The sequence below is a fragment of the Hemiscyllium ocellatum genome, chromosome 21, assembly GCF_020745735.1.
Source record: "Hemiscyllium ocellatum isolate sHemOce1 chromosome 21, sHemOce1.pat.X.cur, whole genome shotgun sequence".
Classification (NCBI taxonomy): domain Eukaryota; kingdom Metazoa; phylum Chordata; class Chondrichthyes; order Orectolobiformes; family Hemiscylliidae; genus Hemiscyllium; species Hemiscyllium ocellatum.
This window is the reverse complement of record NC_083421.1, coordinates 58990401-59011316: the sequence shown is the minus strand read 5'-3', so window position 1 is coordinate 59011316 and position 20916 is coordinate 58990401. Positions and strand designations below refer to the sequence as shown.

Genomic DNA, 20916 nt, shown 5'->3' with positions numbered 1-20916 from the left:
CCTGCTCTCTGCACATTGAGGTACCAAATAGGGTTCTGAAAAGATGCACTTCCTGCATTTGTTCTCTGCTTCCATCAATATTGTTACAATTGTCTATTTTTGTTTGAATTTCATGTGTGTCTGTGACCAATTTTCAAGTTCTTACTTCCTTTTAGAGAAGGAAATAAACTTAGTTATGAGGGATGGACGTCTCAATCCATGAAAATCAATATTGGAGATCACAGAAACAATGACTGGACCTTGCACACGTCCATTTTAATTCAGCATCTCCAAGGATGTATAAGTTCTGGACACAGTGCCTGTCAGCGATTTGGGGGAAAATGAGAAATTGTGCATCCCACTTACCATTGATCGTATTTTCATGTCTTAAATGGCTGGCTTGAACACTTTCTTCCTTCACTTTTTAGTTTGTAAATGACTGCCCTAAAGTTAAAATTTGCGTTCGAAACATGTATTTTGCCAACCAATTTCAGCATAATTTCCCTAAAATTGTTTGTGTACATGTTCAATTAAGAAATGTTATCCGTATTTATCAATTAAGCTTTCCAAATATGTGTATTTGAGAGTTTTCAGAAACTGATTATTTTTTAATCCAGTTATATCTAGGTCATGGTCTTATAAAATCCATAGCAATTACATTGTTGCTGAAACCAACATTTTCACTTCTTCAATTCTAATATTTGAGCATTCCTTCTTGCTTTTCATTTTGTCCTGAGTATTGATAATCCTTCCTGGGAAGACACAGGAATAAAACATTCTGTTGGATCCTACAGCACTTATTAGCACTGGATATCAGACCCAAGCCTGTTATCACTTCGCTTCAAACTGTATTGCAATCTGAATTATGTAAGCCAAGGAATTGTTCATGAAGTGAAGTTGGGTGTACTGCTCACTTACTATCTAATCATTTTTGTTTCCTTTGAAACTTTACTGATTATTGCAGTCTGAAGTACCTTTAATGTTGATTTGGGTGCCAACCTGTGTTTCCATCTTGTTGTTGGTATGAATATATGTTTTTAAGAACCCTTGTTTGTGAAATATGAATCTATTACCTGACCCCCTTTGCCACGTGTTGTAGTGTTTCTAGTAGCATACCATTTTAATTTCAAGTGGGAAACAACCTGGGCCATGTAATTCCACTGCTGTAGACTCTGAAGTGCTTTTTCAATCGGATAACTTTGAGATACTGTCTCTGTTTCAAGTTGAAATTGAGTGTGTTGTCTGTTGTCATAAATATCTTCTTTCATGTCTACACCTATTTCCCCTCAGCTTGTAGGCTGTTCTGTCTCTGCAGCTGTGTGAGAGTTGCAATTTGACTTCCTTTTGATTTTGTCACTGCCTTCTACTTGAACATATTTTTCAGAAAGTGATTTATTGTTTTATGGAAGAGGCACTATTTTTAACTGCTTAAACCTGAGATTTCATTACTCAGTGACATATTTATTATCTGCTGTCAATCCACAGAACCATAGAAATGATATAGCACAAAAGGAGACCATTTGCCCTTTTTAATCCCATTTCAGTGCACTCAACCCATAGTCCTGCAGTTTTCAGCACTTAATGTGCAGTTCCAGGTTTTTTATTTAGTTTAGGGTTTCTGCCTCCACCACCAACTCGAGCAGTAAATTCGAGACACCTACCTTTTATTGACTAGTCTGCCATGTGAGCCCTTATGAAATCCCTAGCTAAATCCAGGTAGACAACATCCACTGCACTACCCTCATTGATCCTCCTAACTTATCCAAAAAGATCAATCAAATTTATAAAGCATCTCCTTCCCTTAATAAAGCCATACTAACTATCTCTGACTAGTCCATGCCTTTCAAAATAACAGTTTATGCAATCTCTCAGGATTGATTCTAACAATTTGCCCATGACCAAAGAAAGACTAATTGTTTGTCATTTCTTTCATTCCCTTTTTAAACAGAGTCACACTTGCATTCCTCCAGTGCTTCACCTGTGTCTATAACAAAGAATAGAAACTAATCCTCAAAGCAACTGCTAATCCTTCCCTCACCTCATTCAACATCCCAGGGAACAATCCATCTGGCCCTGGTAGCTTATCCACTTTCAAGGATTCTGATTCCTTTAACACTTTCTTTTTCATTATGATTAATTTGTTCAATGTTTCACAGTGTTCTTGTTGGACTACTATGTCCACATATTCCTTTTTCTTTGTGAATACAAAGATGAAAAATTCATTTAAAATTCTTCCTATATCCTCTATAATTTCACACAAGTTCCCTTCTTCATCTCTGATATATCCCATTTTTTCCTTAGCTATCCTTTTGCACTTTACATACTAGTAAAACTTATTTGGGTTTTTCTTTATTTTGCTTGCTGATATTTTTTGTTCATTTTATTTGCTGATTTGCTTATTTCCTTTTTCACTTGATCCCTGTACTTTCTATGCTCTTCCAAGCTATTTGCAGTGTTGAATTTTTTGTGATTGTCGTAATCTTTCCTTTTGTGTTTAATGTTCCCCTGTATTTTTCTAGAAAACCATGGGTTTCTAGATATGGCAGCACCATTCTTAATTTTGGAAGGGACATGTCTGCTTTGTGTCCTCAAAGATCCGTGATCAGACCACTGATGTTTGTCTGCTCAGTGCCTCCCCTAAAGAACAAACAAAGAAATTACAACACAGAACAGGCCCTTTGGTCCTCCAGGCCTGCGCTGATCCAGGTCCTCTATCTAAACCTGTTGCCTAATTTTGAAGGACTCTATCCTTCTGCTTTCTGCCCATTCATGTATCTGTCTAGATATATCTTAAATGACGCAATCATGCCTGTCTTTATCACCTCTGCTTGCAACCCGTTTCAGGCATGAAGAACTTTTCCCCTAAACTTTTCTTCTCTCACTTTGAACTTGTGACCCCTAGACCAGGCAACATCCTGGTGAACCTCCTGTACACCCTCTCCAAAGCATCCACATCCTTTTGGTGATGCGACAACCAGAACTGTACGCAATATTCCAAATGTGGCTGAACCAAAGACCCATACAATTGTAACATGACCTGCCAACTCTTGTACTCAATGCACGTCCGATGAAGGAAAGCATGCCGTGAGCCACCTTGACCATGTATCGACCTGTGTTGCCAGCTTCAGGGTACAATGGGTCTGAACACTCCTATCTCTGTGTATATTAATTTTTCCCAGGGCTTTTCCATTTACCATTATAGTTTGCTTTTGAATTGAATCTTCCAAAACGCATCACTTTGTTTGCCCGGATTGAACTCCACCTGCCATTTCTCTATCCAACTGTCCCATCTATAGATATTCTGTTACATTCTCTGACAGTCCCCTTCACTATCTGCTACTCCATCAATTTTAGTGTCAACTGCAAACTTGCTAATCAGACTACCTATACTTTCCTCCAGATCATTTATATATAAGACAAACATCAGTGGTCTGATCACGGATCTTTGTGGAACACCTCTGGTCAGTTTTCTATTTTCAGAAACTCCCTTCCACTACCACTCTGTCTCTTGCTGCCTATCCAGTTCTCTGTCCATCTAGCTAGGTCACCCTGGACCCCATGCACCTTCACTTTCTCTATCAGCCTATATTAACCTTGCCATACTGAAGTCCATGCATATGATATCTACAGCCCTTCCCTCGTCAATCAACTTTGTCAAGTCCTTAAAGAATTCTATTAAGTTGGTAAGACATGGATTTCCCTGCACAAAACCATGTTGAGCCCATTTTCTTCCAAATGTAAATAGATCCTATCACTCAGTATCTTCTCCAGCAGCTTCCCTACCACTGACATCAAGCTCACTGATCTATAATTACCTAGATTATCCCTGCTGCTCTTAAACAAGGGGACAACATTCTCCAGTCCTCCGGGACCTCACCTCTGATCGAGGATGCTGCAAAAATATCTGTTATGCCCCAGCTATTTCATCTCTCGTTTCCCTCAGTAACCTGGGATAGATCCCATCTGGAACTGGAGACTTGTCAACTTTAATGCATTTTAGAATAGAAGTTTTTTTTTTAAATGCGCTTAAGTGAATGCAGTAAATGCACCACTCACTTTCCTCTGGAGGCTATTCGACAGGGGAGTATTGTGGACTATGTGGATACTTTATTTCTCTTCCAGTCTCTATTCTGGATTCATCTTTTACCCTTGAAGAAGACCATGGGTAGGAGAAGACTTCAACTTGAATTTTTTGACCAGTGAAGAAATTTGTGTTGCACTAGCATAAATTCAGGACTCTTAAAGCATATTGTAGGCATTGTAGTCATTCTAATTTGATCTCATGTATGTTCTTTTCTTTCCCCACTTTCCTTCCCCATCCTTGATCATGCCTGCAGTCAGAGTCCTGTAAATTGAATGTGCACCTTCAGCTATCACGACAAAGGCCACAATGCTGTATTATTAATTTGTTTCATGTCAAAACACAGCAAGTTGCAAATATGCCCACTTTTAGCACAATTTTGTTTGCACTTTTTAAAATTTCCTTGGACTGCCAGTCTGCCCTGAATGCAGGTGGAGCAACTCTGCTTAATCCACATATGCTGAGCCTAGATTATGATTCCTGGTTTAGGCACAAAAAACATAGTGCTGTTTTTTTTTGAAGTACATCTCAAATCAAATAAACTATATTGCTTGCAAAGCTCTCTTTTGAATTGAAATGTCATTTGTTAATCATGTGAAACACAAACTGTCCACAACAATTTGCAGATGCTCCTTGGTGGCAGAAGGAAATCTAATAGAGTAATGAACCATAGCATCTGTTATTGGGATTTAGCAAGCTTAAGGTAGATTCTGTGTTGTATTTCTGGAGAGGAAGAGAGGGAAGGATCAAGTGGTAGGATAGTGAGGGGTATAAGTAATATCTATTTATTTAGGAACATTACACAGTGTCTTTCATTTGCCCTTAGGATATGGGTGTCACTGGCAAGGCCAATATTTACTGTGCATCCTAACTGCCCTTGAGAAGATAATGATGAAGTGCCTCCTGGAAGTGTTGTCATTCATGCGGCAGTTATACCCACAATGCTGTTGGGATGAGAATTTTGACCAGGGACAGCGAGGGTTTATATTTTATAGTCAAGCTGGTATTGCACTCAGCCTTCTGAGAAATAAGGTCAGTGTTGATAAACAAAATATCAGCTGATTTGATTTAAAATTCTGTTCCATGATTTACCCATCGAGATAGGAAAGAGGCAGGGAAAGATTGCTGAGCTTTGAAACAAAATTGAGGATTGTTTCCTTGTCTGTCTCAATACAATTAACATTTTTGCTTGTGTTCTCAACTTGCAATTTGCAAAATTTAAAGTGTTTCTGCAAACACAGGATCGTTTAACATAGTCATTGGTTGAGAATTGCACAGAAAATGGGCAGAATTCAGAATTGGACAAACTACTGTTCAACTGCACTCACCATAATCTTTGTCCCACAAGGCCATTCTCTTTTCATATCTTTTTTTCCTCTTGCTCTGAACTATCTGACTCACTTCTTGAATGTCTTCAATCACAGACTTCAGTAATTCCGCAGTCCTGCAAGTCAAATTTTTTTTAAAGTTAATACTTTTTTCAAGTCCAACTGTTCAGCGATGCTATTATACACCAGTGGAGCTGATGGGACTTGAACCGGGTATCTTGGTTCAGGGTAGGAGCACTACCTCCTCACCACAAGAGGGCACCTCCTTTGAGCATGACTGTGGCTGTATATCTAAGAAACTGATCGGAGTGATAATAGGATTTCACATGTAGTTTACTCTGAAGCCATAAAGAAAATGAATGCCTGAAATAATCACAAGACAGTACTGTCCTGTAACCTAAAATCTTAACTTTTTTATACAAAAGTTAACTGGGAAATGGCTCTCACTAAGCAAGCAGAATTAGACCATCATTATCGATCGCTGGATAGGTCTGTTAAGCTATAAATTGAGCACACTGCATACTAACTACAATTGAAATGGATAATCTTCTATCACAGGATTGGTCAAATGGTCATATCTTGTTTCTGTATTAATCTTCAGCTCTTAAAGAAATCCTGGTTTGACAAGTAACTATTTTCCTATTCTTTCACAGTTGTTCCCTGGTCAGCAACCAGCAGTGAAGTTACTGGAAACACTGCAGGAGTGGTTAGTCAGCCTCCCATTGGATAAAATCCCATACAATGCAATCCTCGATTTGGTGAATAACAAAATGAGGGCAAGTATCTTGTTTGCCACTGAAACCACTACCTGACATGTCCTTTACGCAAGGATTTTGTTTCTTTTGAGTTGTAATGTCTCAGGCTTCTGCAGGTAATACAAATATAGTGGAAGGATCTTCTGTTAATCAACTGAATTTATTTTGGAAGAAAAGGACAGCAATGACTCTTCAATTTGCCATTACCATGTAAATAAATATTATTTCCTCATTTCCTCACCCTTTTTTAACAGCTGAGATTTCAATCAAAAAATCCATATCTTTAAAAGTATATTTCATCGTCTGAAAATACTTGCCCACAAGCAAACTTCTCTCTAGCCATTCATGGTTTTAGCTTAACCTTTGGTTGTCATTAACCCTCCAGCTATATTTGTACCTGTAAACTTAGCAACAGTGCTGTCAGTTCCTTCATCCAGATCATTCATGTATAATGTGAATAGTTGTGGTCCCAACATGGACCCCTGTGGTTTCTCCACTAGTCACTGGCTGCTATTTGAAAAAGAGCTACTTTCAACCAACAGTGCCGCCTCTATCTATGCCAGTACCTTGACCCTAACACCATGGGCTCTTATTTACTAGTTTCCTGCGTTGTATCTTGTGAAAGGCCCTCTGGAAATCCAAGTCGATCATATCCACATGCTTGCTATCTCCTCCACGACTTGGTCTCCGCAGTCTTGTATGGTAGAAATTTCCATAGGTTTTACAAGGCTCTAATGCAGCAGATTTTCCTTTACAAAGTCCAGCGTTATCTACTGTGTTACTTGAGAAAATGACTTTCTGTTCCAGACTACTCAGGTAAAACATCATTCTGGCATTGAGCCTATCCAGCTGTGTCAAGATATTTGTAAGTCTGAATGTATGATGACCGCTTCAGCATCAAGTTCACTTTTTTTCTGTGCATCCTTCTTGTGCAGATATCTGGAATGTTTCTTACAAATCGCGTTGAGTGGGTTGGCTGTCAGGGCAGCCAGCCCCAGTACAGAGGTTACCCATGCTCACTTTGGACACTCTTCCATACCTTGACAGTACAAGCTGCGACGCATCCTACAATGCACATCCTTCCTGGTAAAACAATTTCTTTCCAAGGTTACTTTATTTTCTGTTATCCAGAAAGAATTACAATGATGCTAATGACTAGAAAATCTGACCACTATAGATTTGAAATGTACACTTTATCCATCACTGCATTAAATTAAAAGTTGTATTTCATTTTAAGAAACTTAAGTGGTAGTAACACACCGAAGATGAATTCTGGTAGTTTAAAGGTGACTCATTGGAGCTACTGGGGTGAAAGCAAATTAGCTTTCTTCTGTTAGCTTAAGTATAGAGGTGTCTAATGCATTCTCGTCATCTATTTTATTCTAAAGTAACTTGATTGCAGAGGTTTGATTGCCTTTCATTATTTGGTTTTCAACACAGGATGATGCAAGTACAGCATTACTTCTGAAACGTGTTGGGCAAACCATTGAACCAAATGAGCACTTTGGTTGTATTTTAAATCCTGGGTGATGATAGATTGCATTACTTTGGAGTAGATCTTTTATATGTAACTTGGGAAAGGAGACTTGTGTAGGAGATACAAATTGTAACAAGTGTAGCTGCATTATGACCGAGGCAGGGGGCAGCAAACCAAATCCAGAACAATGTTGCTAGGCAGCTTGCAGCATATAAGTCTCAACTCGTGCCAACCAAGTTTATGCAGCCATTAAAGCTATAAATTGTATCCCATAATTAAGAGGTTTGTTTATCTCCTTTCTGAAGTCTTGACTTGCCTGTAATTAGCTAATTATTGTTGAACATTCCAATAACACTAATGCCCCTTCCTGGTAAACCTGTTTTTAATCCAGGATATCCAAACAGTTCCATATTCAAGATGCATTTTATCCAAAAGGATAAAAAGGTGTTTCTAACATATTGTGTGTTTGACTCCAAAGGACACCAAGCTTGTAGTGAGACAGAACTTGTACTTGTGTAGCACCATTACAACTTTTCAACATGCCGAGTGTTTAACAACCAATAGATTATATCTTTGAAGTGTCATGTCCTTTACAATACAGGAAACCAGGGAATCTTTTTCATGCATCAAGGTACAACAAATGGCGGTGTGATAAAGACAAGATAATCTATTTTTGTGATAGCTGACATAAATATTGACCACCAGACAGAACTTCTCTGGTATTTTCAAAATAATACCATGAAGTATTTTTTGGTCAGCTGTTTGAGCAAATGATTTAACTCTCAAGATAGCAACTTTTCCTTAGGTGGGCCCTTAACTGGAAGTCTTCAATGTACTTGATCCCTGGAGTGATGCAAGGTTCTATCTGGTAATGGCAATACCAGTAGAGAGAGAAACTGAATTAACATTTCAAATCCAATGTGACTCTTTGGAACCTAAGAGGAGTTACATTAGGTTTAAAGTGTAAACTATTTTTCTCACCATTGATGCCAGACTTGCGTGTTTCCTGCCTTCATGGTTTAAATTTTAGTTTTTGTCACGTGTACAGGAATACAGTGAAAAGTGTGTTATGTCTCCACACACAACACTCTCTTAGATACCTAGGTATAAAAGAAAACTTAGGTACAGAGTAGTAAGAGAAATGAGAGTTTAAACGTTAGGCATAGAATAATGGAAAAATACATAGGTAATAGTTGATTTGTATGTCTTTCGTAGTTTAAGTTAGGAAAATAAAGGAATAAGTTCAGAGTTCAACAGGTTTTGAGTCCTCTGCTTATATCACTCTTTGGGGACACCTCAGCTGTCTGCTCTTGATACCATCACTGCTGTTGGAACTGCCGCCACTCCGATCTCCTCCGGTGCTTCTGGAACATGCCTGGGCAGGATCCACTCGCACGCTGAGCTGGAACCCGCCACAGGGAAGGTGAATATCAAAAAAGGGGGTGAAAGCATGAAAAGGGGGAGGGGGGGGGGAGCCTCACATCTTTGCCTTTTATCTGACTCAGTTGAGTGCCTTGTCTCTAGTGGCTACAATCGGAAGGTTTTGTCCTCTCATTTGTCCGGTATACTGATTCCTTATTTGCAGTTAGACAGTTGAAGTAGTGCCAATTACTCTTCAGTCAAAACTGTGTCGATTCACCTGTGCTGAGTTTCTCTTTCTCATCTTTTCATTACTGATCCCAATCAACAACAACATATTTTTTTAACTTGATACATTTCAAAGCAGTACAACCTAAGCTCTATCCTGTTAAATCTGTGGTCTCTGAGTTTGCTGATCTCAGCAGAGTGCCTGGGATTATCATCATCGTTCCCCTCAACTAGTGAGGTTAAAAATCTGTTTGATTTTTCCTGATGCAGTGACCCCTGCTGGAAAATGTGTTGGTGTTTAGACTGCCTGTGGTAAGCATCAAGGAAAAACTTTTGCATTTAATGATTAATTTGTTAAGCTTGGAAGTAACTATTCCAGAATGAACTGTTTCCTTGGAGAGGTGGAGGTAAAATCAGGGAATAGTTTAACTTTGACATTTGCCCTGAAAGATGACAGCTCATACAATGGGTTGCTGTTCTTTCGGAATTTTAAGAGTTGCCATTTGAGATAGCTGGATTATGAATAAAATTATCTGCTACTAATTAGATATATTGGCTAGTGTAACCAGTGAAGATCCTGTAAGCCTGCACTGCAGGTAGGTTTAGGTTGCTGTCCACTTTAAAGATTAGGGTAAATTAAATTGCTGCAATTGGGATAATGGTAGCAAGGACAGAAGGATTGTTTAAAAAGTATCTTTTAACAAAGTATAAATCCACCTCTTAAACAAAATAGGTCCCAATAAAACAAATGTGAATGATTAAATATTTATGGTGGTAAATCACAAGCTCATTTTATAACTGATATATTAAGATTTTGTAATGTGCTGCCGTTTATTTGCACATGCTTTTTTGAAGCATCAGTTATACTAATAGCTTTAAATATGCAATTTTTGTTGTTGAATTTACATCGAACCTAAATAGACAATATTTTGGACTCCATGAGACTTAAATGTATAAAGCATTACTACTAATAAGGGTATCAGGTCAATTAGCATCTGAATGATAGGTTCAAGTACATCATAAAGTAATGTTTATTTTTCATTCAGTGCTGACCAAACTAATGTTGGACTATAATTTCGACCTTGATATTGAGATGAGTATTTACATCCCCTGATCATTAATAAAGGGCTTCACTGAAGGAAAAGTTTGCCAAAATGTTTTCAAAAGAACTGCATCTTCTATTGTTTTGTGCTGTTTTAAGGCAAGTGATAGTGGTATTGAAGGGAAGTAATTTTGCAAACTTTACAGTCAGTACTTGTGTCAGACCCGGCCATGTCTAGCCATAGTAGTTAGGGTTCAGTTAAGTTACCAATGCTACAATAATTTCCCACTGTGTTATCTGTGTTTTCAATCACTTGCTCTCTTGTCTTCCTCTCTCTTTTGCAAACCATCCTTTTGTTTTTTTCAGTTATTTTCACTTGTTTACATATGTCAGTATGAGATTGTCCATTCCTGTACTTGAAAATAAATCTCTGCCTACATTAGTATGTTCCCTGTGATGGTAATTAGGATAACAATGGTGAAAAGCTGGTTCCGAAGCAGCAAAACTGTTTTAATGTGTTGACCTCAGCAGCAAAGCTGTTCTTAATTTGACCAATTTCTTTTCAATGCCACGTTCTAATTGTCCAGAGAGACACTATTTATAGCAATCAGTTAAATTTAACTATTTAATGAGGAAATAGATCGGGCAACCCCAGTATGAAAAGTGACTGCATGAGCAGGTGAGGCAGTGAAGCTGGGAATGTAGTCCCTATGCGAATCAGAATGGGAAGAAAAAGACATGAGGCAAATATTTTTACACAAGATGGTTTGCAAGTGGAATGAACTTCCTGACAAAGTGGTTGTGTGTACAATTACAAGGTTTAAAAGATGTTTGATTAGATACACGAATAGAAAATGTTTGGAGGGATATTGGCCAGGTGCAGGCAGGAGGAACTAGTTTTTAGTTTGGGATTATGTTCGGCATGGACTGATTAGATTAGATTACTTAGTGTGGAAACAGGCCCTTCGGCCCAACAAGTCCACACCGACCTGTCGAAGCGCAACCCACCCCTACATTTACCCCTTACCTAACACTACGGGCAATTTAGCATGGCCAATTCTCTTGACCTGCATATCTTTGGATTGTGGGAGGAAACCGGAGCACCCAGAGGAAACCCATGCAGACACGGGGAGAACATGCAAATTCCACACAGTTAGTCGCCTGAGGCGGGAATTGAACCCAGGTCTCTGGCGCTGAGAGGCAGCAGTGCTAACCACCGTGCCACCCACTGGTCGGATGAAAGGTCTGTTTGACTCTGACTGTATAAGTCAATCTTGTGGAGCCTTGTGAGCTTACATTAAATTTCTGTACTGCCCATTTATTTTTAGCAATAGAAAAGTTCTGAAAGGGAAGGTTCGAGTGTCATAGTATACTAAATGTTGTTAGAAGTTCGAAGCAAAACCAGAAAATGTAATTGTTAGTGTTGAGTACGTTAGCCATATTGTGACTAATTCTGAGTCTAGGTAAGACTAATGGCGCTTCTGATTTAAGAATTTTCTTTTTTTTAAATCGGTAAATGCCATAGTTAGGATGTTAGATGTAATTCAAAACGGTTTTGAGTAATGCAAGCATGTAAATTGTATGATTTTCCTGTTTTGATAAAGCATTGTAGATAAATGCTCTTGGGTTGAATACTTTAGTTCCTCAATTACTGAATGGTAGTAAATCATTAAGTGAATGTCAACACAGCCTGTATTGCATTTTATGAAATAAACTTTCTATTAAAGTAATGTGTAGCTAAAAGACTGTCACCCAGCCTAGATTTGAGACTGGGCGGTGCTGATTTAAAGATGAGAACAAAACTCATGCCAGCATCTTTTGTCCTTATTACACAGTCCAGCTCTGAATCTTTCTTTCTGGACTTCTTTATATCTCCCTGCTGAGTATATTCAATTAGTTCAATCACTAACACAGATTAGAAAGATGTGCCCTATAAGAACCACGATTGTCTTCCCCTATCCTTTTAAAAGATCTTTTTAGTATGCATCTGAAAGATAGAGCTAGTGAAAATACCCACTATCTTTTGGCAATCACTTACAAAGATTATGATGTTGATGTCAGGTAAATCCAAGGGCTAAGAGGCTAATTTGTATGCTGATCATGGATCTGCTTTAACATGAAATTAAATTCAGCCTTGTAATTTCATATTCTGAGTTATTTGTGTTTCTACCAGATGAGGGGGCAAACAAATTTAGTGCAAAATCTCCTTCAAAAGGTACTGACTGTTGCCCCTGAAAAGAACTACGATTTCATATAGTTATATAGGAAAGTATATTTAGCTGTGTCAAGCTGTTCTTGAATTTCCTATGATATAAGTCCTAGCCTGCACATAATCGTAGACCATAAGTCTAATTTGGCTTATCTCAGGAATGCTCACAGGCCTTGGTGCCCTCTGTTTAATGTGGTGTTAATCAGTTGTTAATGCATTGGAAGACATTTAGAGAAGATCTTTGGACACCTGGAATGAGTGAATTTCCTTATGAGGAAAACTAGGAGTAAGCAAGGACTGCGATGCTAGAGATTAGCGTTGAGAGTGTGGTGCTGGAAAAGCACAGCAGGTCAGGCAGCATCTGAGGAGCAGGAAAATTTGACATTTCGAGCAAAAGCCCGTCATCAGGAAATGTAATTGAGGAAAGTTAGACAGGCTAGGTCTTTATCCTCAAGTTTAGAAGGATGAACAGTGAATTATTTGAAACAAGAAAGATCCTGAGAGGCATTAACCAGGGGGAGGTGAAAAGGGTGTTTACTCTTGTGGGACACTCTCTAAAACTATGGATTGTAGTTTATTAATAAGGTGTTGCCTATTTGAGACGGATAAGGAAACTTTTTTTCTGAGGGTTGAGTTTTTGTAATTTCTTTCCTTCAAGAGTGCGCAGAATCTTGAAATATTTTTAAGGCAGAGGTACACGTTACCAGTTACGAAGGGGGCGAAAGATTAGTGGGATTAGACAGGAGTTGTAGAGTTGAGATTACAGATTAGCCATGATAGTAAATCGCAGAGCAGACTTGAGGAGCAGCGATGCCTACTCTTGTACACCTTGCATGTTTTTATTGATTGGCTTACCTTAACTAAAGATTCACATTATAGAAATTTTTGATCAACCTGGTCAGACAAACGACTGGGGCAACTGGGACTTGAGTCCTGACTTTCTTGTCCAGAGGCAGGGACCAAACCATTGTACCAGAAGAGTCCGCATGGTCAGAATATATGTCTTGAATTTCATGGTCACAGAAGTATTGGGCAGTGCGCTTATTTCCAAACTACTTTTGGAAATTAGTTGCAACAATTCTCAAACCAGAACAATGACAATCCAAACATTGTTTTTAAAAAAAAAAGTTTGAACTGCGCAGTTTATGAAGTCTACCTATGTAATTTGTCATTGATTTACTTAGGAAAGGTTGTTCAGGGTGACTGGAGAAGTGGGCAATCCTAGATGTAATTGACTGCTAGTCAAATTACATGATAAAATTCAGGCCTCGTGAAGAATTACTAGTGTGATATATCAGTTGCATGAAAAGAAATGAGCAAATTAGGATCACATAGGTAAAGGAGTACAGAGCGCTTCACACTTAGTTCTTTGGTTTAACACAGTTGATGTTTTGCCCGAAACTGTAAAGTATCATGTTTTGCTCATTAACGATGACTTGACGATGCTAAGCTTTTCCAAGGTTTGTACGAGACTGATACCAGTTGTGTGAGGATTGATTCAAGTCATTTTAATTTGTTGCTCTGAGCTGCAGTACATATTTTGCGATAGGTAACTAAGATCTGCCAAAGATCAAAAATAATTGTAAATAAAGTGGTGATTAATTTCTTGACAATGTTTTTCAATTTCTTGGGTGCACGTCTAAGAGAGTGGCTGATAGAAACAGTGTGTTCATTCAGTTGCTTGCAGCAGGCAGAGTACAATCCCAGTTGTTCTTGCAAAACCCAAAATTGAAAATCTATTGTTGATTGTGACTACACCATTGAGCAGAACTTGCTGAACAGTCGTAAGTGTGCTGATAACCATGCCATCAACCAGTTAATGATATTCAAGCTCTAATCTTGCATGACTAACTTACACTTACTAGAAGTGACAAATATTCAAATGTATGGGCATGTTCTGTGTGAAGGGAATATTTTCAAGCCCTGCACCCTTGATTCTCAGGACGCTTGGGGAGCCCATAATTTCCCAATACTTTGTCCACGGCAGTGCCTCTACTTCCCAGAGCCAACCTATTATCATTTTTCTCCTGCATTATGAATTGATGGTCCTAAGTGAAAGACACGCAGCCTCAACAGCGCATCTACTTTCAGCAATGTTTCTTAATTGTTGCGAGTTGCACTTCATGTTAATGTTTTGTGTGAAGGTTGTCTTTATTGAGGTAGAATATTTTTGCTTGCTGTCTTTTTAGAGCAAGAAAAACATTTAGCCTAACTTTCAGCATTAAGGCACCCAACATTTATCTTGTCCTAAGCAGCTTCTTAAACCCAATGTTTTTTGGAAGGAAAAGTTAAATAGAAGATGTGCAAAGGCAGAGACTATCAAAGTAGGCATCGACTTGTTGGGTAAATTGATCTTTTCTTATTGCTGTTTAAAATTCTGTCATTTTCTTTTCTGTCTAGGCTTCGACAGCCCTCAAATACTTCTACAGGTTATCAGGAAATACATTCATTATTTCTTTGGATGCAGGGAGTGTGCACAGCACTTTGAGGAGATGGCAAAAGAATCTATGGATAAAGTGACCACACTGGATGATGCTATTCTCTGGCTATGGAGAAAGCACAATGAAGTGAACAACAGACTGGCAGGTACAGACTGAGTTGTTTGATACTTCAAGTCTAGGCATCCCAGGTTGTGTTGCAATAATGTTTAATGCAGTCAGTGTCTGAGTATTTACAGAAAGAAATTAAAAGTGTGGGTTCTAAGACTTCAAAATTGAAATCACTGAAATTGTGTGTTACTTAAAACCCACCAATACTGTCACATGTTTTGCACTCCTCCATGATTATGTCAAGTGTTTACAGCAATGAATACATTTAAAGTTTTTAGTAATCTAGGGAAATGCAGTAGCTAATTTGGACACAGCAAGATCCCACAGGCAGCTGTGTGAGAACGACCAAGTAATTTACCACTTATTTGTGTTGTTTGAGCAATTTATATTGGCCAAGTGACCACATGGATACTTTTATTCTAAGAAAATGATACCATGGGATCTTTTGTGCTTGGCGGAGAGTGCAGACAGTACTTTGGTTTAACATCTTGTTTACAATGCATTACTTCCTTTCCAGTACCCCGGAATGTAAATCAAGATTGTGTTCAATTCTCTGAACCTTACAATCTTCTGACTTGGGGATGAAGCACTTGCAAATGAGCAATAGCTGATGTTCTTGAGAAACATTGGGCAAATCAGAATGAACCACGAAAGACTTGCATTTCCAGCGAGTAGTTTTATTGTTTCTCTTGTGTCTCCAAGAAGCAGTGCTGGCATCACTACATACAGAATAAATGACACCAAGCTGGTCTATGTTTGGAGGATGCTTCAGATGAGACCCGCTGGAGGTGGCAATGTCTCATGATGCCAAATGAGTGATCGCCTCCAATCCCGTCAAGTGGGAGGCAAGGGAAATGATTGCTGGGTCTCTTGCTGAGATACTTGTATCATCAATAGTCACAGGTGAGGTACCAGAAGACTGGAAGTTGACTAACATGCCACTATTTAAGAAAGGTGGTATGGACAAGCCAGGGGTCTGTAGACCAGTGAGCCTGACGTCAGTGATGGGCAAGTTGTTGGAGGGAATCCTGAGGGACAGGATGTACATGTATTTGGAAAGGTAAGGACTGATTAAGGATAGTCAGTATGGCTTTGTGCATGGGGAATCATGTCTCACCAACTTGATTGAGTTTTTTTGAAGAAGTAGCAAAGAGGATTGAGGGCAGAGTGGACGTGATCTAAATGGACTTCAATAAGGTGTTCAACAAGGTTCCCCATGGGAGACTGGTTAGCAAGGTCAGATATCACAGAATACAGGGAGAACTAACCATTTGGATGCAGAACTGGCTCAAAGGCAGAAGACAGGGAGGCGATGGATTGTTTTTTCAGACTGGAGGCCTGTGACCAGTGGAGTGCCACAGGATCAGTGCTGGATCCACTACTTTTCATCATTTACATAAGTGATTTGGATGTAAGCATAAGAGGTACAATTAGTAAGTTTGTAGATGACACCAAAATTGGAGGTGTAGTGGACAGCGAAGAAGGTTACCTCAGATTACAGTGGGATTTTGACCAGATGAGCCAATGGGCTGAGAATTGGCAGATGGAGTTTAATTTAGATAAATGCGAGGTGCTGCATTTTGGGAAAGCAAATCTTAGCAAGACTTGTATACTTCATGATACAGTCTTTTGAAGTGTTACTGAATATAGAGACCTTGGAGTGCCAGTTCATGGTTCCTTGAAAGTAGAGTCACGGGTAGATAGGATAGTGACGGCAATATTTGGTATGCTTTCCTTTTATTGGTCAGAGTATTGAGTACAGGAGTTGGGAGGTCATGTTGCAGCTGTACAGGACTGTACCACCCTCTGCATGAAAAAGTTGCCCTTTAATTCCCTTTTAAATTTTCCCATCCTCACCTTAAACCTGTGCACTCCAATTTCGGACTCCTTCCATTCCAGGGAAAAGACCTTGGCTATTCAGTCTAATCATGCCCCTCATAATTTTTATAAACCTCTTAACGGTTATCTCTCATCCTCTGCACCAGGGAAAATAGCCCCATTCTATTCAGCCTCTGCCTATAGCTCAATCCTTCCAACCTGGCAACATCCTTGTAAATCTTTTCTGAACCCTTTCACATTTTACAACATCTTTCTGATAGGAAGGAGACCAGAAATGCACGCAATATTCCAACAGTGGCCTAACCAATGTCCTGTACAGCCGCACCATGACGTCCCAACTCCTGTACTCAATACTCTGACAATAAAGGAAAGCATACCAAATGCCGCCTTCACTATCCTGTCTACCTGCGACTCCACTTTCAAGGAACTATGAACCTGCACTCCAAGGTCTCTTTGTTTAGCAGCACTCTGTGGGGCTTTACCATAAAGTGTATATGTCCTGCCCTGATTTGCCTTTCGAAAATGCAGCATGTCACATTTATCTAAACTCCATGTTCCGCCACTTGGCCCGTTGGCCCATCTCATCAAGGTTCCGTTGAACTCTGAAGTTTCCTCCTTCGCTGTCTACTACACCACCAATTTTGGTGTCATCTGCAAACTTAGTAACTATACCTGCTATGTTCACATCCAAACCATTTACATAAATGAAAAACCAATATGTGCGCAGAAGGCTCACTCAATACGGCAATGATCACGGGTAGCATATTTGTCACAATCTTGATGAAGGGCTTACACGCAAAACGTCAACTAACTTGCTCCTTGGATGCTGCCTGACATGCTGTGCTTTTCCAGTGCCATACTTTTCAACGAGCATATTTCTCACATTGACTTTAAGACAAAAGATCCAACTTAATTTATGAATACTGCCAGTGACAAAACTGCAAATCGTCATCAGCCTTCAGGGTAAATTTTATTTTATCCGCTGACCGGTCGGAAAGTAATTGCACAATGGTGTGCACAAGGATATTCAGAGGCACGCATCATGGCCCCAATTTTTCTCATTCTGGGTTGCCCCTGCTAATTGTTTGAAGAAACTTGGACACTTATCAGGAACTAAGCTGTGGCATTTAGTGAACAGCTGTGAAGTCCAAAAATCTACAAAAGTCTGATGTCATCATAATTGTTAAAAGGTAAGTTAGTTACATTTTTTTATTTTTGTATTTTAAGTGGGATTAAGTATGTCGCTGATTCAACAATTTAAAAATAAAACTTTAGGAAAAATTGCATAACTGAGATTCAGCCACTGGGAGGTGCACTGAACTTATCTCCCAGATTCTCACTTGCTTTCTCCTCCTTATTGCTATTGTCACGGTTATTTGAGTCAGATTTGTGCAAAGTTGCACCTGTTGCAGTCTATCCTTTCTTATTCCTTCTCATTTTTCTTCCTTCTGGGTCAATGTTCATCTTAACTGTGGGACTTATAAGAGTAACTTTTGCTTTCTGTTTGATTGTGGCAAATGAAGTATAATGTTTGTGCATCCTGATGTTTTGCTGCCTTGTTGAAGGTTTGCCAAAAAATAAGCTTAAGCTCTGCATTCATTTCAAAGATTTGGCTGAGAAGTTGCCTTTCTGCTAATTCATGGCAATTAATATCTCTTAAATTATGGCTACATTTCTATCTTTTTAAATGATCAAGGCAAAGAAGTTTTGAATGGATTTCTATTTCAGATGTAGCATTTAATTGTCTAGTATTGTGCCTGGTTTACACTACCAACTTTGCATCAACACAACTTGCTTAATGCAGTTTAAGTGTGAAGTTGCCTAAGATGCATGAAATATGGTAGTCTCATTCACATTGCAACAGGACAGTGTATGGCTTTGTTTTAAATTACTTAACTGACTGCCAATTGGTACAGCTGGGAATTTGTCAAATCTGAGTTTTAATGGATGTCTGGAGTAAGCCATTGCACTCGTGAAAATGTTTTAACATTTGAATTGTTTTCAGTCTGCTCGATGGTGCCTTGAGTAAGTGCATGCTTTAGGTATTGCAATCTTCCTTAACTAAGGGATCTCCTTTGTTGGGGGTTTTGAGTCTTCCATTGCTCTTAATTTTTGGAAGTTTTGAATAGTACTTATCATATAACCGACACCGCAGGCAGTTCAGCTTGCGCCCATAAATCTCTCTGCTTCTCTACCCCTTTGTGTTAAGGTGTGTGTTAGAATCTATCAGTTAGAGTAAGCATATAGCCATGTGTCGTAATATTGCTTTTCTTAGTCTTATTTTAATTGTAATACGCTACACCCCGTGGAACAGGCCTTTCACGCACCTACACTGCATCTTCATTTTCTATTTGATGGCAATCCCTCATTTTAAGAAAAAAGGTAGAAGAGAACTGGTCCATAGATAAGACAAGAAAGCCAATAATCACTTACAAAATCAGCTGCTTAAAGTCACATTTCTAATTATTGCCTTCCTTTGCTTTAAAAGCAGTGCATCCATTATCAATCCTCTTGAAGTAACATAATGTATCAATACTACGATCTAACACAGAATTTTGTGCAGGCGCCATCATGAAATTCACCAAATTGATAAATAATTATTACAGCCTTTTTGCTCACGTCATCAACCATAAATGCACTCAATCTCAAGTAAATTATGCTTCAGTTACACATGTTAAAATATCACATCTCCTATTGGTTTTGGTTTCCCTTTTTAAGAAAGGATTTAAATGTGTTAAGGTGGTTTGGAAGAGATGGTTAGATTGGTACCTTGAATGTGCGAGTTATCCTATAAGAGAAGATGGGACATGCAGGGTTTGGTTTAATAGAATTTGGAAGAGTGAAGGATGATTGAATTCAAGTGTATATAATCATGATTGGTCTTGACACGTTGGACATGAAAAGAGTTTCTTTTGTGGCTAAATCCAGAGCTAGGGGCACTGATTTAACATTAGGGGAAGCCCTTTTAGGATAGATTGGGGATTTTGTTTAGTCAGTCGTATGACTTTGGAATTCTCTGCCTCTGAAGGTGGTGGACGCAGGGTCAGTTAATATACAGGCAAGGTTGGATGGACTTTTGATAGGCGATGGAAGCAAAGATTATTACACCTTGATGGGCATGTGGAATTCAGAACTCAGACTGATCAACCATCTCTTTATTGAAAGACGGTCGGCTCAAAGGTCTGAATGGCTTACTTCTGACCCTAATTTGTACATTTGCAACCTATCCAGTTGTTGGAGATGTGGCAGTCCCACACCTCCAAGTTTAGTCTGAACAGATTCCTTTTCCTCCAGCCTTATTAACAGAGATGATGGGCCGAATGGCAGCCTGTTTTGTATATGTTCTGAGACTTTATTTTAATTTGTGTTTGCTGTCCAGACATTTACTGAGAGGTTCCACTATTAATTTATTCAAGGTAGAAATATTTTCTTTTATCACGACTGCCATTTTTGCATTTCTGAATAGTTGTAGGCATTTTCATTGGTGAATTGTGATTTGCTTAACCTGGCTATGTGCACATACTGTGATGTTGTAAACATGTAATATGTAAATTGTAGGTTTTGTTCAGTATCTCCATTGTTGAGTAAGGTCATTGTCTGAGTTGTATTCAATTACCACTTGAATGCAAGTGGACTGTTAAGTGCCGTTTCACTAATGTTGAAACGGAAAAGAAGGGGCACCTTCTGAAAGGCAATTTTTGAATTATTGCAGCCCAATATAGATGGGTTGTCTTCGTTTTGTGAAGGGCCACCCTTAGAGGGCAGCGTGGCCTGTCTGTTCAGGCATTGTTGCTGCAGTTTATTCCAGATATATTTTTCCTTATCTATACCATATACTGAATACCCAAGCCTGTGTAATGATCCATAAAATAGGACCCATTTACTAACACAAGACCAAATGGCGAGAACAATGATTGATACTGACAAACGTACAATAACACCACAGCAGGGGTGTGCGTAAATTAATTGTGCTCTGCAGCTGCAGCTACACTGCTCGACTTGTAGTGGCTGCCTCTGTGCTTCTGCCCATGCAACTGAATAGCAGTCTGTTTTGTGTGTGAAGGAAGAAA

At 39.0% G+C, this 20916-nt stretch overlaps 1 protein-coding gene across 2 annotated transcripts in view; it reads left to right on the top strand.

Moving 5' to 3' along the window:
- Positions 1-20916, top strand: part of lhx3 (LIM homeobox 3) — a 159985-nt gene that overhangs the window by 49529 nt on the left and 89540 nt on the right. Inside the window, exons 9-11 of one of the 2 annotated variants that reach the window (XM_060841546.1) lie at positions 6042-6164; positions 7079-7229; positions 14859-15044. In XM_060841546.1, coding sequence (XP_060697529.1) covers positions 6042-6164; positions 7079-7229; positions 14859-15044 — 460 coding nt within the window. The remainder of the gene's footprint in view (positions 1-6041; positions 6165-7078; positions 7230-14858; positions 15045-20916) is intronic. The other variant, XM_060841545.1, reaches the window with a different exon arrangement.